Here is a 20,190-nt window from a genome sequence, read left to right as displayed (position 1 = left end):
ATCAAGACGTCAATGACACGATGACAATGACGACAATGTCATTTAATTTATTTAGTGCTGTAATTTTGTATTGTATGTTTTTTTTCCTTGTGAATTTTATTTTTGCTTACTTTTTCACCTCATATCTAATTCTGTACTATCTATGGTTTGGGGAAACAAATAAAATGAAATGAAAAACGTTTTGGTGTCCAATGTGGGTCATGCAATGCTCACAAGGGAATTTGCCCTTTGTCTTTTTACAAACTGTGATCAAGCTCTCTCGCTCTGTTCACCCTATTCTTCACCAGTCAGATGTAAGATACTTGCCTTAATAGTACTAGAGAGTCCGAAATTTGGAGAGAGCTTATCACTGGATAATATCATTTTTAATGTTATTTTATTTTCTGATATTAAGACCACTACCACTCAGTGTACCACTGAAAACAAGTTTATTCTGTTTCCTGTACACAATTAAATATAGAAAAATCTATCATGTGTTAGTCTCGTTTGTTTGTGTATCTAGTGTCACTTCCGGTGGTGTTACAGATATGTTTGGTTTAATTGCATTCAAGGCAAAGTTCACACTTGTGTCTTCAATCCAACACCATTTGTTAAAGATTGGCAAGTAAAACATTCCTTTGACTCCTGTGACTTCTAAACCATCTACAAGAAAAAGGTGTGAAAAGAAAAAGTGGTTAAAAATAATCCTCACTAACTTTTTTATTTATTTATTCTTGTTTTCGAAAAAAACACTGTACTTGGCAGTGCCAACCGCTGTTGAATTATGAAATTAATTAGAAATGTTTTGAAATTATACTGGTGAGGTTGTACCTTATTAATGTACTTATTTTTTATTTTAGCAAGTCAGTTTTTCATGGCTAGAGAAGGGAAATTAAAAAATGGCATTTAGTTTGTGAAAGTGTTGTCAACACTTTAATTTCCAAAAAACATTTCTAAAACAAACTTAAGGATTTTAAGTAGGTACACTGTACGGCATCATTGAGGTTGAGATTATTTGGGGAGGATAGCACTCAAGTATATACGGATTTGGCCTATGATTACTGATGATGTGTAATATTAAATTTGTCCCCCAAAACAGTCCCAAAGTGTTATTCAACTCAACACTGACCTAGTCATGCAGCCTAAAAATAGCCAATTGTCCTAGAGTATGGAATGTTTCTAACATCCAGGGCCCAGTTGCTCGAAGCATGGTTAGCGTTAACCACCGTTTAATACCTTGACAATGTATTGGTTTTGATACTGCTTAACCAATGGTTAAAGCTATCATGCTTTGAGCAACTCAGCCCAGGTTTTCCTCTGGTAATCAACTACTGGTACAGCACATTATTCCAGCTGCCTTTTTCCAGCCTTTGTCTGCAGCCTTTCGATTCAGAGCTAGACAAAATGGTTGCATGGTTGCATGCACTTGTGAACCAAGTAACACAAATTAGTTTCAGATTTAAGTGCACACACATACGTTGGTTGTTGCTGATCAAGTCCTTTATCACTCAAAATTCATGTAAATTTAATGAAGATTTTTCTGTAAGGCTTTATATGTACTCTCCCATTTTTGTCTGATGATTGAAAAAATTGCAAAAATAGTATATTGCATGAAATTAAGGATGACTGTGACCACAATAAAAATATTTTTAAATATAGTAGACTTTCCACCCCCACTAAATTTATACTCACACCGTAGCTCCAAGGCTTGGGCAAATAAAACAAAAGAAATATAATTACGTGTACCTTAGCAGAGGTTTAGGGGTAAATAATGGCACATTTCTGTTATCGTCTTTTTTTTATTACACTTTGTTATTCAGTTGAAAGCCATGTATCCACAATGGCATCATTTTGTCCTAGCAGATGCGTACTGTCCCCATGGGGGCTTTTTTGGACAGGTTCCACTGTATTTTTCTCAGTTTTTGCAAATTTCTTGCTTTTGACTGCAGTTAAGAATAATTTATTTATTTATAACGTTAAATAGCCATAAGATCCTAAGCTTCAAACCGCACTGCCATAGTGCGTATCATGTGCAGGGTAACTTACATAGTGAGATGAGGTCAATCAGACCTTCAACTGTAACAAACTTGTTCCAGTCATGAGTTCCAGGTGTTACTAGTCTAAGAATGTACTCTGCTCCTACAATGGCTGCCGCATATGACAGAGCTGTTTGGTTGATTGTTGTTATCACCAGTGAACCTCCTGGCTGTGTATATCATGGCAGAAAAGTAACAAAGTATAAAAATCAATAATAAATAGACCTTTAGTTTCTTGCAGCAATGTATTTAATTGTGTGGTTTGGTCTCCTAATGTAGGTCATGCCTAGCCTGAATTTCAGACGGGAGAAAACGACTTGAAGCAATCGGATGAAATTCAGGCTATTGAATGACAGGGAACTAAAAAGAAACAGTTCTCTTGAGTGAAAACACATGGCCAGTAATGGTAAAACAAACCACCTAGTGAGCTAAAGATCCCCTTAATTCCCCTTGAATTCCCTTCATTGTATTGTCAACCCTCCAATGAAAGTTACTCTGTTATGCCTCCCTCCTCCTGACTTGGTTCAAAGGGACGTTTATTAATGAAAACATTAATAATGCGTAAATAAAACATTTTGTATTATTTGAGAGTTTTAGCTTAAAGTTGCTGAACAATAATAAAATGTACAATAATCTTTCAAAATTTGGTCAACACTAACTTGTTATGAAACATTAGCTGGCCAACAGCAATTTAAGAAATAGAAGAGAAATGTGCGTTACAGTCAATTTGATTTCAGGTTCATTTTGATTTAACCTAGGTTGATTCTCAATTTCCTTTGTTTCCTAGCCCTAATTCATGAATAGTTAGGGAAATTGAGAATCAACATACCTAGGTTAAACAAATTTAACCTGTAATCAAATTTTCCCTGTAACATAATCAGCAAACATCAGACTCAAGTTGAGAATTTCTCAAGATAGAAAATAAGCAGATAAAAACAGCTCAAAACAGTTCTCTTGGATAAAAAGCATGTGGTAAAAATTCGCGTTTGCCGTTTGACTTATATGTTGTAGTTAATTTTTTATCTTGGGTAATTTTTATTTTTCTTTTGTTTTTGGGTATGGTATAATGAAGTTGAAACAAAGGAAAAATAAAAATTACCTGGGATAAAAAAATTTATAACTACAATAAATACGTGAGCTAACACTCTTAACTATAAAGCTTCTTCATACTTGCACATGTATTGTCTCTAGATTGTCAGTTAGATAAAACCAGTTACATTTGTATTTTTTTTTTTTAACAAGCAAGGCACAATAAGCCTGCAGGTGATAGTAGGCACCTGTACCGGCACCAGTTTAATCTGAAACACAAAACAGAGGGACTTTGCTCTAACTTTCTTAATATAATAAACATGTACATGGGCAATTTCGCATAGTAAGAAAAATTTTTATTTAGTACCTTTGTACATGTACCTTTTTGCACCTCCCTTCAATACACACTCCTAAATAAGATGATAGTAATAAATTGTATAAAAGTATGGCTGCAGCGCCCCCCAGGACTGGATCCCTTTTAACGCACCTTGATCAGCTGTGAACTAGCAGAAATAAAGGTGTCTTTATCTGTTACATGTTCGATAACTTCTGAAGCAACAACACAGTCAAATGATTCTGGTTCCTTGTCAGCGAGTTCCTCCACTGTTGTACATTGGTACTGTACTCTGTCAGCCACCATTGGATCATGTGATGCATGTCTCAATGCTGCGTGAATATTACGTGCAGAAGCATCAACTCCTGTTACTTCTGCTCCAAGTCTTGCAAGTGGCTGTTAAGAATTAAAAACATTAAAATATTAAATATATATTTTCAGCTCAGTCGGTAGAGCACTTGTGAGGTATGGATCGATTTCCAAAGCTGTACCAATACTCAGGGTCTTAAAATACAGGAAACTGAGAAAATTAAGGTATTTCTCTTACCCTGCAAACTTCTCCCCTCTTAATCTTTTCCTTTTCTTGCCTCATTTTTTTTCTTTTACTGGGCATTTAGTGGGCTTCATTTTGGTGGAAAAGTTTTTGGGAAAACTTTTAGGAACTTGGCATTAGAGAAAGGAAAGGTACCCTAGTAGGTGGGTAAATGTTGTGAAACAAGACTTTCATGGAAATTCTCAGGTCAATATTCTGTATTTTTGCCTTTTTCTCTGGTCTCCTCCACTGATTCGTGCTTGTTCTGGCATGGTATGAAAGATCTCTTCACCCTGCTCGAGTTAGCGGACAAAGTTATCCTTAACCCTTATTAAAAACTGATGACATCACAGGTGGAAGAAGGGACCTGGATGTCCACAGGTGGTTATGGGTGGTTCAGGGGTGAATAGGTTAAGCTTCATCTAAAAACAGTTTGATTGGTTTGAAAGAACTTACCTCAGATAGAATACCACCACCACAGCCAACATCCAGTATTCTAAACCCACCAAGAGGTTTTGATAGGGTACTATTTTGGCTATGTAGATGATCAAGAGAATTTTTGATGAAAGAGACTCTAAGTTTATTCATGGAATGAAGAGCAGCAAAGTCCCCATTTAGCGTCCACCAGTCACTTGTTGGTCTGCTCAGTCTTTCAACCTCCTCTTCATCAATTGTGGTCTGATAAAAATTTAAAGAAAAATACACACTCTTTTGTCTTTCTGTTTTACTTTCCACCACCTCATTGACCTGTCAGATAGATTTTTTTATTTAGCAATGTGCTATGCGAAAAAAATATAGCTGTTAATAGGAAATGAACTGAACACTGTATATGTAGCATATGGGTGAGAAGGGCAGGGTTAAAAAATAAACCTTTGAGAAATTGTGACTGGGATTGGCAGGCTTAAAACAAACACAGAACTGAAAAAACTGCTTTCAATGTACTTTGAAGAACAAGCTCTCTGGTTCTCCTTGCATTAAAATGCTGCAGTTGGCTGCCCTAGGGTCTGAAATAATGATAATAATAAGAATAGTAACAGTGATCAGACGGTACATAAGTTATTTTTAGTGGCATAGAACTGACAATTGACACTGGCTGAAATAGGACCATGAATGAACACTACAAGGAAACATTAATTTTTTCAAGACAGTGCTGTCATTTCTAATAATTTCTGCAATAATATTAAATTAAAATTAAAACTAAGCTTGAAATAAATTGTGATTTTATGTGCCACTTCTGGTCATTGTTTTAATAAACCAAATAGAAATATTTTGTGAAAAAATAAAAAAAAATAAAAAAAATGCACTTTATTTGAATGTCAATGTATTTAGCATGAAAGTACTTATTGGGACACTACTTTTATATGTCCTAGTATTCAAGCCACGCTTGCCTGCATTGCAGACACTCTAAACCTTCTGTATAGAGCATCTGTGAATTAGTGCACAAGATCATGTTCGAATCCCGCAGAATTGCAGAGACATATGTCAGTGTTTGTGATTGGCTAGTTTCTTACGCAGTTTGTGATTAGTCTGATTTGAATTAAGTGTTGACAGGCCAAACATGACTTATAACTCATGACAATATTCAGGACTCTTGGGAAAACAAAACTAACTGTTTCCCTCGGGATCTGACATTAAGTGTTTTGTTATATTTCTAGACTTTCACTTCAACAGCAACAAAAGAATAACCGGAGCGAACTAGAACAGTCGACTCGGTACTTATAACAACGCAAATTTAATTCTCAAAATCACTGAATGAATGATTTACAAACAAAAGTACTTTCCTCATATTATCTGCATCTTTTTCCTCCACTAGCTGCTGTTTTTCTTCTGGGAGCTTCTGGGATAACTTTAAAAATCGTTGCTTTTTAGCTTGAGGCTTCGTTTTTGTGTTGTTGTGTTTATTCACGAAAAAGAAAACTGGCTGGACCTGGCGGTGTTTTTCCCGCCTTCTGTCACACCACTTTCCACCATGCTTTGATCACGTGCTGCAATGTATCCCGAGCGGGATACATTGTTTAATGTATCACGATCAATCACGATCGGGATACATTTGATTTTAGTCAAGGCCACGTGACCAAGAATCAACCAATGGCAGTCCCTGTTTAGTTGAGTAAAAGTCTAGGAATATAACAAGAGAGATTGAGCTCGTGATAGTGTGAAACATGACCTTAGAGTAGCTTGAACAACAAAGGTTTTTCTTGCTCTCTTTTTGAGTAATTTATACAGTGCAATGAGTCTTTTACAATTTGACTAAGCAATTTTTTTTTTGCCACTTGGAGTCTCACATTTACCTACATTTGGAGGTTTTGAAGTTGGTCTGTTCCATGCATATTGAGTAATTAGTTCCTGTGGTTTATTTTTTGGCAAATGTTTCCTGACAGGATTTGATCACAGGTGCATAAATGATTTTCCTTTACCTCTGTTAAAGCCTTAAACTTTTTTATGGTGGCTAAATAACCTTAGTTTCTTTGGTTTTCAATAAAATGCCTGGACCTGAAAAGCTACATGTGTGTAGTTTTTTTTTGGTCATGAATATCATGATTTCTTTATTTGTTTTGACTCTAGAACTATCGGCTAGATTGCGGAATATGTGGTAGTGCATCTGCAGCAATAAAGATGCTGGAAAACCATTCTGGCCTTGAAGGAATTACCTCAAAGCATTTTTTTGTTCAGAAGACGGCTTTAAAGTTCGAACTGCTCTTTCATTGTTTACTGTAAACAATCCTTGCCAACTCCCTTCTGTGAACTTTGACACGTCACTGCGGCCAACCGTCATACACACTTAAAAATTAGGGCAATCTTGAGGCTCATAAGAAACCTGTAAGAAACCTGCCTATCAGAAACTCTCACATATGTCCTTGCGACTCTGCAGGATACTAGAATGAGCTTTTGTTTACTAATTCGCAGACGGACTATACAAAATAGACGAGTGCGTGGGCCAGCTGCGGCACAGGCTAATCCACGCAAAGGTCTAGCCATTTGCAGAGGCAAAGGCAGTGCCTTCATTTCTCAGTCATTTTAAGACCCTGAGTGTTGGTCTGGTCCTGGCAATCAAACCTGCGACCTCCTGCTCTGCAGTCAAGCGCTCTATCAACTGATCTAATCTTGTGCGGTCTTTCATTTTGTAACCTTAGATGAAATTAATGAATAATGGTGTGGACCATTAGAAATATTGTGACTTACGTCTGTTCAGTTTATTGATCAACTTCTTAACAAATACTCTGTTTCTAATATAAATGCAGGCGAATGCAAGAACTCTCAAAAGGCCATTTTACAGTTATGGATGGAAGCAAGGCTGACAGTGACCTTGTTTTGATACAAACCTTCCTACTTTATTATGGAAATCAAGTTATTCTTTTGCCAACTAGTATTTTTCAAGGACAATTTCCATAACAAAGCAAAGGAGGTTTGTATCAAAACAAGACACCGGTAGCCTCACATTCACTCGAAGGCTAGGGTACTAAGTCCACAACTGTAAAATGGTCTGTTGTAACTTCGGCCTGTTTCAAACGTCATGCTACTGCCGTGCTAAGCTGGCTCAGCTGTAGCTCAACTGTAGCACGACACTAGCACGACTTGGTTTCAGATGTCGAATTTAATTCAGTCGAATAAAACGGCTGTTGCCGAAAACAAAACACAAAAATATAGAAGCGGTTTAGCAAACTTTTAAATGTGTTCTCATGTATTTATAATTTATGAATAGAGTTCGGCACGGCAGTAGCGCAACGTTTGAAACCAAGTCGAGCTACTGCCGTATAGCACTGCAAAGCTTGCCGACCTACACGGCAGTAGCACGACTTGGTTTCAAACATCGCGCTACTGCCGTGCTAAAGTCGAATGATCAATTTAGTCGGGACGGCAGTAGCACAACGTTTGAAACGGGCCTTGGTGATATCCGTCGCAGATATCCTTCACTTTTACACGTAATAGCTATCTTACCTTTGCTGAACTACAGAGATGCCTGCTGCAGAGAAGGCGTAAGGAGACATGGCGGTTTTGTGACAAACGAAGTCCGCATTTCACTCTGCAAGCCGACATGTTGTCATTTTTAATGATTGTTTTGAGCCCACGATTGAACCGCTTCATGTAATTACACGCAAGTGTGATCTCACTCAGTCGGCATATTGAAAAATAAATACGTCTCTCTTACTGGAATGAGACTCTTCAACAATCACAAAAACTCAGTTTTTATTGTACAATCAAAGACGACTATACCTAGTTTGAACAAGAAAAAACCCTTCGAGAAAAGCATTAGTTAGATTTAGAATAAGTAGTCATCAACTTAGAATTGAAACAGGTAGATACGAAAAAATCCCGCGCAATGAAAGGATATGTTACTTTTGTACAAGTAACAAAATTGAAGATGAAAATCATTTCTTACTAGATATAAGGCTTATTCTCAGATCAGAGGCATATTTTTCTCTAAACTAGGAAACTAAAATACCTGACTTCAAATCACTTTCACACGATACTTTAATATCTCTTCTTATGAATTCTTCTGATTATTTAATTAATCATAACTATAACAAAATTCTTAAATCTGATTGGCTATCAACTGCCCTGATTTCAGCCTTAATAGGACAGTTAAATAGGACAGTACGCGTCTTGCCTAAGTAATTGGACAGTACGCGCCATCACGCGCGCGCTTAAATGGCTTTTCTCAGTTTCACTGCTAGCAAAAAAGAATGTCGGAGTTTCTTGTGTTTTGATTAAAAAATGAGCCTATTATATCACAAATTTTGTTAAAGTTATGATTAATTGGTAACAGAACTTCGTGTCGTCCAATTCGGTCTGTAATCATACTCGTGATTAAACAAATCGGACTCCCGCTACACTCGTTTGACTACAGGCCGAACCACAGGTGGCCCAAACCCATTACATGAACGCGGACGTGACTCTTGCTTGCGAGCGGTGTTGTGTTACAAAAAGGTTATTTACAAAGGCTTGTATGGGATGTAAACGGTTTTTCTTGAGAGAAAAAATGTTATGTTTTACATTTTACATTACATTATTGCCTTGTTGTATTCTTTGCTGTTTGCCCGCGTCTCAGGCCCTTTTGAAGCGTTTTCGGCAAGTTAGCGCTATTTTGGTGTTCCACTGCTAAGAGAAAGACTTAGCAGTAATGAGTTTGGGCCGCCTGTGACCGAACTGGACTCCACTCAGTCCTGTTACCATTACTAACTGTGAATTAGTTTCATTTATCTCGCAATGCTTTGAATTAAGAACCAAATTAGTATCAATGAATGAATGAATGAGATCTGTAACGTTTTGTAATGTTTTGCACGTACTAATTAGTCGAATTAGGGCTTAAATTTAGACTAATAGCTTTTGCAATACTGTAATTTCCTTCATGGTCGTGCAAATAGCGCATTTAGTGTTATTGTATTGCATCAGTCAATTCCACCTGCGCCCAGCCCCCCCCCCCCCGGGCTACTGCGCGGCATTTGCCCGCCTTGTCAGTCCCGGGGGTGAGCATTTGCAAATTTTGCACTGCCCGTGGGCCGGGCAATTGCCAACCCCCGGGCCATTCCCGAGCTTTTGACACGCACGCGGTTTCCTATCAGAATATAACTACACAGAAGGTTTATGACTGGAAAAAAAGCAGATTGGCTCATCTGTCAAGGACAGGAATAAATTGTAGAGGGTTGTAAAGGCATGTTGTCGATTTTACATGTATGTATGCATTTCTTCATTGCTTATCAGGCCAGAATTACAAAGCAAAATTGGAGCTATCGATGTGAATCAACGTTTTTTGGTTATTGAATCAAATTTCTGTTGATATTATTTGAAGAACACCCTTTCATATTTATAAAACTATTCATAACATATAACATTACAGCGCTCTATTAATTTTAATGTCAATAATTTTATATCAGTACTAAAACCATAAACTGGTGCATGTCGTCGCGGCGTGAAGTCTTAATTAGAATCCTAGCGCTATACAAAGGAAGACGTTAATTGAAACAAAAAATCGCACTTTAAAATGGCACTATTGGACTGTGCGATCAATAAAAAATGTTGCACTGTTGACGGAGGACGGGGCACTTGCCCTCTGTTTTCTTCCCCACCCCGGGGGATTTGCCAGCTCAAGAGTCCCCACCCCCGGAAATTTGCCATCCAAGGCAAAAAAAATGCTAATTCCCGGGGGTCAGCCCGGGGGGGGGCCTGGGCGCACAGTCGAACTTCTACTTTTTTTTCGTCTCGGCGGACAGTCCACACATTGACTCTTATTAAAACCCCTCTAAAACGGCCACCTCTCTACAACGGCAACGGCCACTAAAGCGTGTCCGTAACTGCGAAATACCTCTCGACAACGGCCAGGTTTTTCAGCGACTGATGAAAACGTCAAGAATGGTCCGTGAAATTTGATTCCTATGGCGCGTTGACGATTAATCGCGGCAATCGTATAAGTTCCGAATTTTGTTTCATTTATACCGCTGCAGTAAGCATAACTTATGCATCAGTCAATATGAAACTCCGGCCCTCCGACCCCCGCGACTTGGCGGGGAATTTAGCACTAGCCGACTGTTAAAACACCGCTAATTTCCTAACCTGAGATCAGGCTTAATTTTCGTTTCGCTTTGTAAATAAAATTCCAGCGGGCAAGGCGAAACGAAAAGATGGATTTTAGCGCTGGCCGTTAGAGAGAATGTATGAGAACACAGGTGGCCCAAACTCACGTAGCGAGGGAAGGGTGTAATGTAATTTATGTACCTATCAATGGTTTGCCCCAGGATGGGGGGGTGGGGGGCGGGTAACCCACGGGAATTAGACTTCGTAAAGTGCACGTGGGTGGGGATTTTGATATCCACAACGGTGGGAAATTTGACTCGACCGCCATCTTCAAAAGTGGAGAGGACCTGGGAATGAGTGAGTGGTCCGCCATCTTAGAAAATACACAGAAGTCGTTTGAGCGAGTTTCCCGCGTCCAAGGATGGATGGAGTATCGTGTTGCTTTTTTTAAAGCAAAAATGTTGTTTTTTATGCCCATCAGTGCTCTGTCTTTAAAGTTCTAACAACATAAGGTATTTTTCCTTCAGCTTTGAGAAGAAATATTCGCACAAGAGCTCATTTAGATCAAAATTTACTTCCTACTTACCTGTCTTCAGAGGACGCCGCCCTGCCTCAAGTTTTCGATACTCTCTGTGTTTATAGATTGGCTAGTATACTCCAAATGTTAAATTAAATGATGATAAAGCTGAAACTGTAGAATGGATCCAGTGTGATACCTGTAATAATTGGTACCACCAAGTTTGTGCATTAACCCCTCTTGATGACGACATGCTCTGGCATTGCACATTTTGTGTTGCTATAAATACTATGCAGACTATGTGAAACAATTCACAGGTATTTTCAGCAGTACAGAATGTGTGTGAAATTGCTAACCAAAACTGAACCATGCTAAATACCTAGAATATGCCTTTTTCATTTAGGAAAATGCACAAACTTGGTGGGGACCATTTGCCATTAAGTATTTTTACTGTCTGGAGGAGTGCTACAATAAACTTGTCGTAAGTGCCTATCATTTCGTTTAACTTAGTATGAAGGTCTGTGGTCCCCAGGGGTGTGAATTTGACTTACAATGGAGACCCAAAGGTGGGGAAATTGACATTTGAAAACCTGAAAATGTCAAATTTCCCGTGGGTTGCCCGACCCCCCCATCCTGGGGCAAACCATTGAAACCATTGATAGGTGCATTACATAACATAGGCGACGTGCCGGTGTCGCGTTACAGGCGACCTTTGAAAATATATAAGAGACTTTCAGTATGAGAAATATATTACTGAGATTTACGCACGCTAAATAACGCTAAACGTTACTTTTTCTTAAATGAATTGAATAAAAAAGACTTACCTGCAATGCATCCACTGCGTTTTTGCGACAAACAGACACCAATTTTCAACTTCAACACAGACAAAACATTGCAGGAAATCATTGCATTTACGGACAAGAGAAAATCTTTTAGTTAAATGCTTTACGTTTTAACAGAGCAAGCAGTATTTTGGCTTGGGGTGAAAGCCGTTTGTTGCCTAGCGAAAGAGCCGGGGGAGGAGGTCGATAGGTCGCCATCTCCCACTCCCACAAAGGCTTCTTTTGTCTCGCGCGAGCAATGGTCACTGAAGCGTAAACAAAAATTCGAAAGATGAGTTGAAAATATAATATACTACGTTGAGTTTGAAATTTCACGCGATGACGGGCGAAATGCGACGAGTGAGTATCGAATGCAAAATTGGCATCTCTGTCCAAAGTAGAGTGGTGGTTCAGGTATCAAAACTTACAAAAAGTAGCAGTGTAGAAAAATTTGTTTGTTGAGTTGAAAATGTACATGAGCGAACAAGGTCAAATAAAAAGTTGAGTTCAAAAGCTAAAAGACAAGTGTTTAAACGTTTTCCAATGATGTGAATTCTAAAGGAAGAGTGTAAAATATTGAATTCAGCAGTAAAAGTGTTGAAGTTGAACATTTAAATGAGCAATTTAAAATTCAAACCATGAAATTTGGCGGGAATCAGTACACCATAGGTACCGGATCTCTTGTATACATTGGAACCTCTCTTCAGCGGACACCCTCGGGACTGAGGCAAATGTCCCCTGAATGGAGGTTGGGCTGGAGTTTGATAATAATTTGCCAATAGAGACAATATAAAATAAAACAGTCATTCACTTAATTACATCATTTGTTGAATTCACACAACTGAGATAAGTCAGTTTGTGAAAGCTACCATCATTGCGATGAGCATGTACACTTAAAGATATGAAGCCTCTTTGTGGTCAGTCACGTTTTAAGTGCTAAGGTGTCCCCTGAATAGAGGTCAAACCAAGGTTTCGGGACCCAGAAAACGTGCCCCTTTCCCCCGGTGTCTCTTCAATAGAGCTAACAGATGCAAAGATTATGTGGACGTTTTTCCGGGACCAATTTTTGTGACCCCTGAATGGAGGTGTCCCTTGAATAGCGATGTCCCTATGAAAAAGGTCCACTGTTTTTGGATGAGTAAAGATAGCTCATATGCACAAATATAAAACGGCAAACCGATCCTGACGATAAATTGATGAACGAAACAAAAAGGTAAGACAAAGAATAAAGAAAAATAAAAAAAAGAGAAACATTTCAACGAAATTGCCTGATATTTCGGTTTCAGTGGGAGACAAATCTCTAATAAGAAATAAAAGAAAGTCTGATTGAGTATTATCCTCCATACATGAGTGTTTTCATCTGCACCTTTTATTTTTACCTGACTACAGGGCATTCAAATTAAATTATTCCTTTTTGACTCAGGTTACAATAGCGATAATTTAAACAACAGATCTTAGAAAGTCGTGTGACTCAAGGCCGAACCCCACTGACTTTACTTATGTCTGAAAAACCTTATGCTTTTCCTAAAGTAGTTTTTTAAACCTGCCAAATCAGCTGTATGGTAATCAGTTAGCCGGGCTGGTTGCAGGCATCTCCTATCTTTTCCTTTGTTGTACACATACAACAAAGCCTGTAGACTTCTGCATGGAGACTGAAGACTGACATTAACACTAAAAGCTCAAGTGTTATTGGCACATACATTATATGGTGGCATGAGATAGTTGCTTCTGAGTGTAAATTGTATCTAAATTTTTTCGTTTAAACCTGGGACGTAGAGACAAATTCAAACCACCAATATCGCTAAATATAAGTTCTTTTGTTTTTTCACTGTAGTAGGATAATAGAATGCTGGTGACTAGCTCTACAAGGTGATATAAATTTTATGGCGCTTAGCCTGCGTAGCAACCCTTTTGTTTGGCGAGAAAAGAAAAAAGCTGTGAAAACGCGCGCATAGCGGAAGCGTTTCTCATTCTCCTCGTGGCTGGGCAACGCTAATTTGCGCACTCGACAAACAAAACCGCAGCTAAGCAGGCAATGGCGCACATTGGGGACCGCCTTGAGGTCACTCACTCAAAATGGTGTTCATCTTGACCGTTTACTTAATTTGTTTCATATCTCGTGACTATAACAACTGATTATCACTAAACCTTGCCAAAAGGTATCTAAAGGAATACATAAACAGATTTTAAAGAACTCTCTGAGGAAAAAAAATAAACTGAGAAAACTCGTGGATGACGCCACTACAGTTGTCCCTTTCGTAAACGCTCGCTGCCACTTTTGCATGGGACACTCGGAAAATTTTTGACCTGTTATTAGAGTACTTCTATTAAAAAGAAAATAGATTGCAACCCAGGACCTAACCCGGACCTCGAACCCGGACCTTTCGTATCCTAATCTCTCTGCCTTGCCACTACACTACCACAAAGACCCGCTAAAAGATCCGAAAAAATTTAAGCACATAAACCAGCAAACTGTCTTTCTTATACATCAATAATAAGTGACCCTTGCTCTTTACATAAATTTTGACGTAAATTCAACTTGGGCTTCAACGTCGTTCTTTCTTCGACTATTAAAAAACGTATTATTTGCCTAGTAATTGTAACTTAATCCAGAGAATATATTACATCTATACTGACTAAAGGCTTGGTTACCAATAATGGTATCGACCGTTTACGAAAAGGAGATAAGCGAAGCCACTACCGTTCTCCTTGTACGTCCACTTTTTAATTGCACTCTGTTTTCTGATCTGTTGAAAGAAACGCATTTAACTTCGGTGCAGTTTTGGGCTGGTGCAGTTTCCTTTTTACTTCTGTGGTTCAAAAGTGATAGGATAAGTGACCAAACGCTTGTTGTCCCAGGCGTACAGCACTCTTTCACTGGGGTTGTAGTCCACCATGGAGTTATAGCCGTACTGATTGGTGAACTGAATGTTGGGGTTCCATGAACGTCCAGTTTTGAAGTCGTAAGCAAAGTTGATGGTTGTGGACCGGGAATTATAGGCGTCTATACAGTAGACCACACCGCAGGCGACAAAAGCATTCCCCATGTGGTGCATTCTTTCTATATGTAACAAAATAAAACAGAAATTGAAAACTAGAAAAAAAAAAACTGAGAAGGAAGAAGGGAGATGCAGTTCTCTGTCCAAAAGGCAGTAAAGAATTGAATTTCGCGTTGTCAACTGAACAGGAGCTGTGGCACCAAACTTTTCATAATTCAAACAGTGGAAACTGCCACCAAATTGAGTGAAACATAAAAATAACTGTTAACAACCTGTGAAGAAGATATAAATAACACGGTAAGAACAAAAGAAGAAAAGGATGGACAAAAACTTGTTGGCCTTAAAGGTTTTAAAGTTCGTTTAATTTGTTGTTTCGGTAACGTTCTGAAATAATACTTGGGAGACATGTTTGTTTGACGAAGAAGCTGTGATTCTGTAATCAACAGGTAATTTCGCAATTTTCGTAGCAAAAAAGGACATGTAATCGGCTTTATCAGTAAAATGAACTTGAGAGCCATGACACAGCCCCCTCAAATTTGGTGAGAGCTGTTTTTCGCTTTTCTCTGTTGTTAAATTCCAAGAAAATTAGTAAATAGGAGCTAGGGAAGTAGGAAGCCTTTGTACTGCCGGATCTCTGAGTTGTATACAGTGGAGCCTCTATTCAGGGGGCACCCTCGGGACAAAGGGGAGTGTCCCCTGAAGGACGGAGGGGAGGTTGGGCTGGGGGTTGTAATAATTAAGCAACAAATAAAATGGTTTTCTTTTATTCTGCCTCCGAATCTTCTGCGGTCATTACTTCATGTAGCTAGATAATATTAGTGTAAAAAAAATCATGATTAACTTATCTCTGCAATGTTGTGTGTTTAATTCCCACACTGCATTGCATTGATTAAAGTGAGAAAGTTCATGTTTTGAAAGCTGTCGCCTCCGTGACTAGTGAACAATACAATGTATTAACGATTTTTGTGGTCAGTCACTTTTTGAGTGCTAAGGTGTCCCCTTCGGGACCCAGAAGAAGTGTCCCTTAAGACAAAGAAAATGTGAACATTCTTCGGCACCAGATTTTGTGTCCGCTGAAAAGTGGGACAGGTTACACAGTAAATGAATCACGCACATGCTCTTACCTGTAGTCAAGGCGCGCGTGTCGATAATGACATTTCTGTAGACATCAATTTTAGAAGCGTAAAGTCGGTAGGAATTGTCAGTATCGGCCCACAAAGCCCACAATCCTTGTTCATCGACAGCCAAGTCCATTCCAGTGTTACCACCCCATTGGTAATAATTCTTCCTCTGTGTAAAGCCAGCTGAAGCTAAGTTAATAAGGGCTTCTTGCTTACTTGTCAGTATATTGTACTTGATGATGTAGGGTGAATTTTCTCTGTTGATTTACAAAGCAAAGGAACAGGCATTCAAATATCACGAGATTGTTTTCTTGGACTTTTAAAGCCGATCTTACATCTTCATAGACTAAAACGGCGTCTAAAATAAACAAATCTTCCACCTCACATTAAAAACTGCTTGATTTTGTGGCTAACTTATCATTCTGAAGGCAAACAAGTGCTAATATAGGGAAGATCGGATGGTCAGTTTTCTTTCTCAGTTTCAGGGTCAGATGACCTGAGAGAGGCTTTTTATTTTTTACTTGATCTCAAAATTGTGGCAACCAGGAAAAGAACATTTTTCTGGTGCAGAGGGAAATTTGCAGTAACAGATCTTTTGTTGATCTCCCACTCATCAGCTCCTTTTGCTTCGTATCGAACGCTCCTTTCTCTCGGGGAGACGCATTGCGTGACGAAACCAAAACCGCTGCGTGACGTGGGAGAATCATTCATATGTAAACCTCACCTGTTGTAGTAAAGGTATGGCCCGTACACTACTGCTCCTGTTCCGTCATAATTATAAGGCAACGTATGCTTCTTTTGAACTATTCCTGCCTTGAACTTGAAAATGTTTTCATATTGTTCAAGCACTTTTCTTCCAGCAAATGACTCCATAACAAATATCTTATCTCCCATGAAGCCTAGTGGGTCTTTCATCCAGGCTCCTTGGGTATATTGTCGTGTGTTGTGAGTCACAGGCGCACCAACCGACTTGATGTTTGTACAACCGTCTGCAACAAACCAAGGAACAGGAATTTATCAAATATAAGTGGCTTGATTAGTTATGAATAGCTTTTTCAATACTTCGATACTATGTTATCATACAGTCATGCAAATAGAGCTAAGATCAGCTAACTGTAGCTTGGAAGTCTCGTGTATCCCTGTTCATTTATTACTATCCCATGAACTCCTGTCAGGACGGGGTTTGATTGCAGCCTGCTTAAAGATTGTAGGAACACTCCCCCACCCTTCCCAAACTCTCCCCAATCACGCCAAGATGCAAGGAAGAGAAATTCCCCTCCTCCCCCCCCCCCCCCCCCAGACAGTGCCTTTGTATTTGAAATTCATTTTACCATTTCTTTCTTTTCTTTGTTTACAATAGTTAGTAGACTGAGGCGAGTGGTTATGAATGCTGGTAAAAATCAAAGATTAATACAGGGGAGTTGTAGATTATTTTGGGAGCCCCCTGACCCGAGGCACAATCGATCTTTACTTTTGGCCCAAAAATTGAGATTGAATACATTGACGCTTCTGTTTGTTAGTTTGTTCAAAATGATAGGAGTGCAATTAAACGTTGAGAATGGTCAAGTCCCCCAAAAAGCTAGCAAAAACATTACCAAAGTTTTCTGACGGACTTTATCCAACCATTGCACTAATTGACTATTTAAAATTTTATACAAACAAACAATATTTGAAATTCTGCTTAAGTTTTATCACTCATACCAGAACAAACAGAAGTGGTGAGCCCAAGATACGGTAAAAGCAAAATTATTAGTAAGTGTGCTATTTTGAATAAGTTTCGATTGTTGGTAATAATATTATACTAAAAAATAGTCTAATACTTCTGTCTGCATTAAGTCTAAAAGCAACAAAGTAAATTAAACCCAATACACTTCTTCACCTCGTTGCAATGTTGAGAGACTGTGCTGAATCTTTGCCATGTCTGTTTGTTGTTCAACGATCATCTTGATCAGCTATAAAGAAAAATATTAAAGATAAAAAATCAAATATCAGTTATTTAAATCTGTGAATTAAAAATCTAGTGAGGCTTTTAATAATGTATTAACACATCATTTGGAGTCTATTTTGGGCCCCTCGAGCTAGCATCTCAGACAGGTTTCAAAGAGCATCAAGTACTCTAGCTAAAGCGGTCTCAGTATAGCCAATACGTACTATACAATGCTGTTTTTTTAAATAAACGTTTTAATGATTTCCTATTAAATTGTCGAAAAACATAAAAATGTAACTACTAAAAGAAAAGAATTGCTGTTTCCTAATTCGGCGTCCCTTATCGAACCTTCTCAGTGTCTAAGCCACTTTTTGCTGCGAGGACTTTCTCTCTGCCGGGAATTGGTATCTATTGTGTATTTCCCTTTGATGCCTTCCCTGTCACACGCACCCCTAATTTGTAATAACTTTTAGCCACTTCTAAGAACTAAGAAATAGCCCTACATAAGTTTAAAGGGGCGCTGCCACGGAGGATATTATGAGTCAAAAAAAAAAAAAAAGATATTTTGACTCATCATTTTTTCAAATTCTATTTCCTGCTGAACAAGCTCCAAATACAATTAGAGTTCAATTTGTAATATAGGAAAACATTAGAGGCTGAATAATGTACTATAAAGGACGTAATTGTTTGCAGAATAATGGTACGGACTTTTACTTAAAATTAGTAACACCAGCTGGTCTGGCCAGCCGAAATCAGTATTGTTTGAAAAAGTTTGAAAATACTCGATGTTCCAGCTTCGCAGTAGTTTTTGGACTTCTCGTTTTTTTTTTTTAAACAGCTTTAGCTGATTAGATCTTTCCTAATATCCAAAGTTGACGACCAGCAGGATCTTCGTCCACTGTTTTTGCAATTTATCTCTTGATTTTTTGTAACAGTACCACGGATACTTGAAAAATGCATGTTGAATCTTCAACTCATTATGCAGAAACTGTTGCATAGTTCCTTAAAAGTTTTAACTCACATGTTTTTTAGCCAGTTCAAGAACAAGATCGTCCACCGTATGCTTGGATGGAATCGACACTGCACGCTTGTTACGAGATTTCGCCTCTGGAGATGAAGCAAGTGCTGCTCCCTAGAATTAAAGCAAGAGAATTTTCGTGTTACTTAATCAAGCCAATGAGACAGCTGACAACTGTTGAATTAAAATTCAGGTGCACCATGAAGCTAAATAGGACCCGAAAAACAATTTGTCATTTTCCCAGAAGATATATAAGCTGAGGACGTCAAACAGCTGCACAAAAGCCACATAAAAGTGGCTTCGAGACCATCATAAGTGACTAAATTTCACTATACCGTAAACAATCGGATACAACAGTGACAAAAAAGCAATCTAATATCCTTGGTTACGTTTGGTTCTCTTCTTTGTAAGCATATTTAGTTTTCAGTACTACTTAGTTGAGCAACTCTGGAGGTTCAATCCGGGTTCATTTAATTCTCTGCAATGATCTGCAGTGAAAGCCTGGACTCTGCTGAACAGGACATTGAAATCAAACTTAATACAAGCAGGAAATAACTTACCACCAAAAGAGCAAAGGAACAGCACAGAAGTGGCACAAATTGTGATACCATCTTTAAATGACTGGTACTGATCCACGAAACGAAGACAATGAAGTGAATAACGATGAAGTAATGTTCCTAGGTTTGAAGTAAAATTGTTACATTTACTCAAAAAGAGGCATAGGGACCCTAAAAAAATAGTACAGTATTAAGCCCCAAGCCCTTTTTTTGCTATTTCTTGGTAAGATGGGCTGAAATCTGTCCTAGAAACTTGCCAACTTAATTTGATAGCCACCTTGGACGAGACGTGCTGGAATCAAAGTACGACTTGCTCCAATCTGTTGCTTTGAGGCTTAAGTTAAATCAGAACTCATGTAGAACTAAAGCTCAATCAGCTAAGGCGTGGAGGCTTACGTGAACATGAATGTGGAGTTAACCGTAGTTTATCAGTAAACCATCCAGTGAGTGTCCTTAGATCACCTATGTAACTGTATACATGCATGGTACGAAAAATTAATAAAAGTATATATACTCTAAGATAGAGTCTGTTGTTAACAAAAAAGAAACAGAACAAAGCAAGAAAGGAGTAATAAACAGAGGTACGTCACAATAGCCCATTTCATGAACACACAAGCTAAGGAGGGCAAAAAAGAGCAAACCTCTACCTTCCCTCCAAGTAAAAGTTACAGATTTTTTGTTGAGTTTTTAACTGGCTTACCTTAAGTCGTATCCAGGGTAAGTGATTTAGTTGCTGAGGAGGCAACGCTTTTAAACTCCTCGTTTCAGAGAAATGAGGAACTTAATTTAACAGCTCACAAATAAAAT

The 20,190-nt window shown here is 38.5% G+C and overlaps 2 protein-coding genes across 2 annotated transcripts; both read right to left on the bottom strand.

Moving 5' to 3' along the window:
• Positions 1–267: 267 nt before the first annotated feature.
• Positions 268–7,976, bottom strand: LOC140922386 (ubiquinone biosynthesis O-methyltransferase-like). Its single transcript, XM_073372377.1, has 5 exons — positions 7,850–7,976; positions 4,367–4,588; positions 3,532–3,774; positions 2,026–2,185; positions 268–642 (listed from the first exon to the last, which is right to left on the bottom strand). The coding sequence occupies exons 1-5, from the start codon at positions 7,946–7,948 to the stop codon at positions 470–472; spliced, it is 897 nt and encodes a 298-aa protein (XP_073228478.1). The 5' UTR covers positions 7,949–7,976; the 3' UTR covers positions 268–469.
• Positions 7,977–13,233: 5,257 nt separating this feature from the next.
• Positions 13,234–20,190, bottom strand: LOC140932472 (myocilin-like). The gene is made up of 7 exons (XM_073382082.1): positions 20,084–20,190; positions 19,387–19,503; positions 18,830–18,940; positions 17,761–17,833; positions 16,606–16,870; positions 15,885–16,138; positions 13,234–14,822 (listed from the first exon to the last, which is right to left on the bottom strand). The coding sequence occupies exons 2-7, from the start codon at positions 19,435–19,437 to the stop codon at positions 14,566–14,568; spliced, it is 1,011 nt and encodes a 336-aa protein (XP_073238183.1). The 5' UTR covers positions 19,438–19,503; positions 20,084–20,190; the 3' UTR covers positions 13,234–14,565.

Source organism: Porites lutea, chromosome 1, assembly GCF_958299795.1.
Source record: "Porites lutea chromosome 1, jaPorLute2.1, whole genome shotgun sequence".
Taxonomy (NCBI): domain Eukaryota; kingdom Metazoa; phylum Cnidaria; class Anthozoa; order Scleractinia; family Poritidae; genus Porites; species Porites lutea.
The sequence above is the reverse complement of the archived record's forward strand: the minus strand, read 5'-3'. Positions and strand labels throughout refer to the sequence as shown.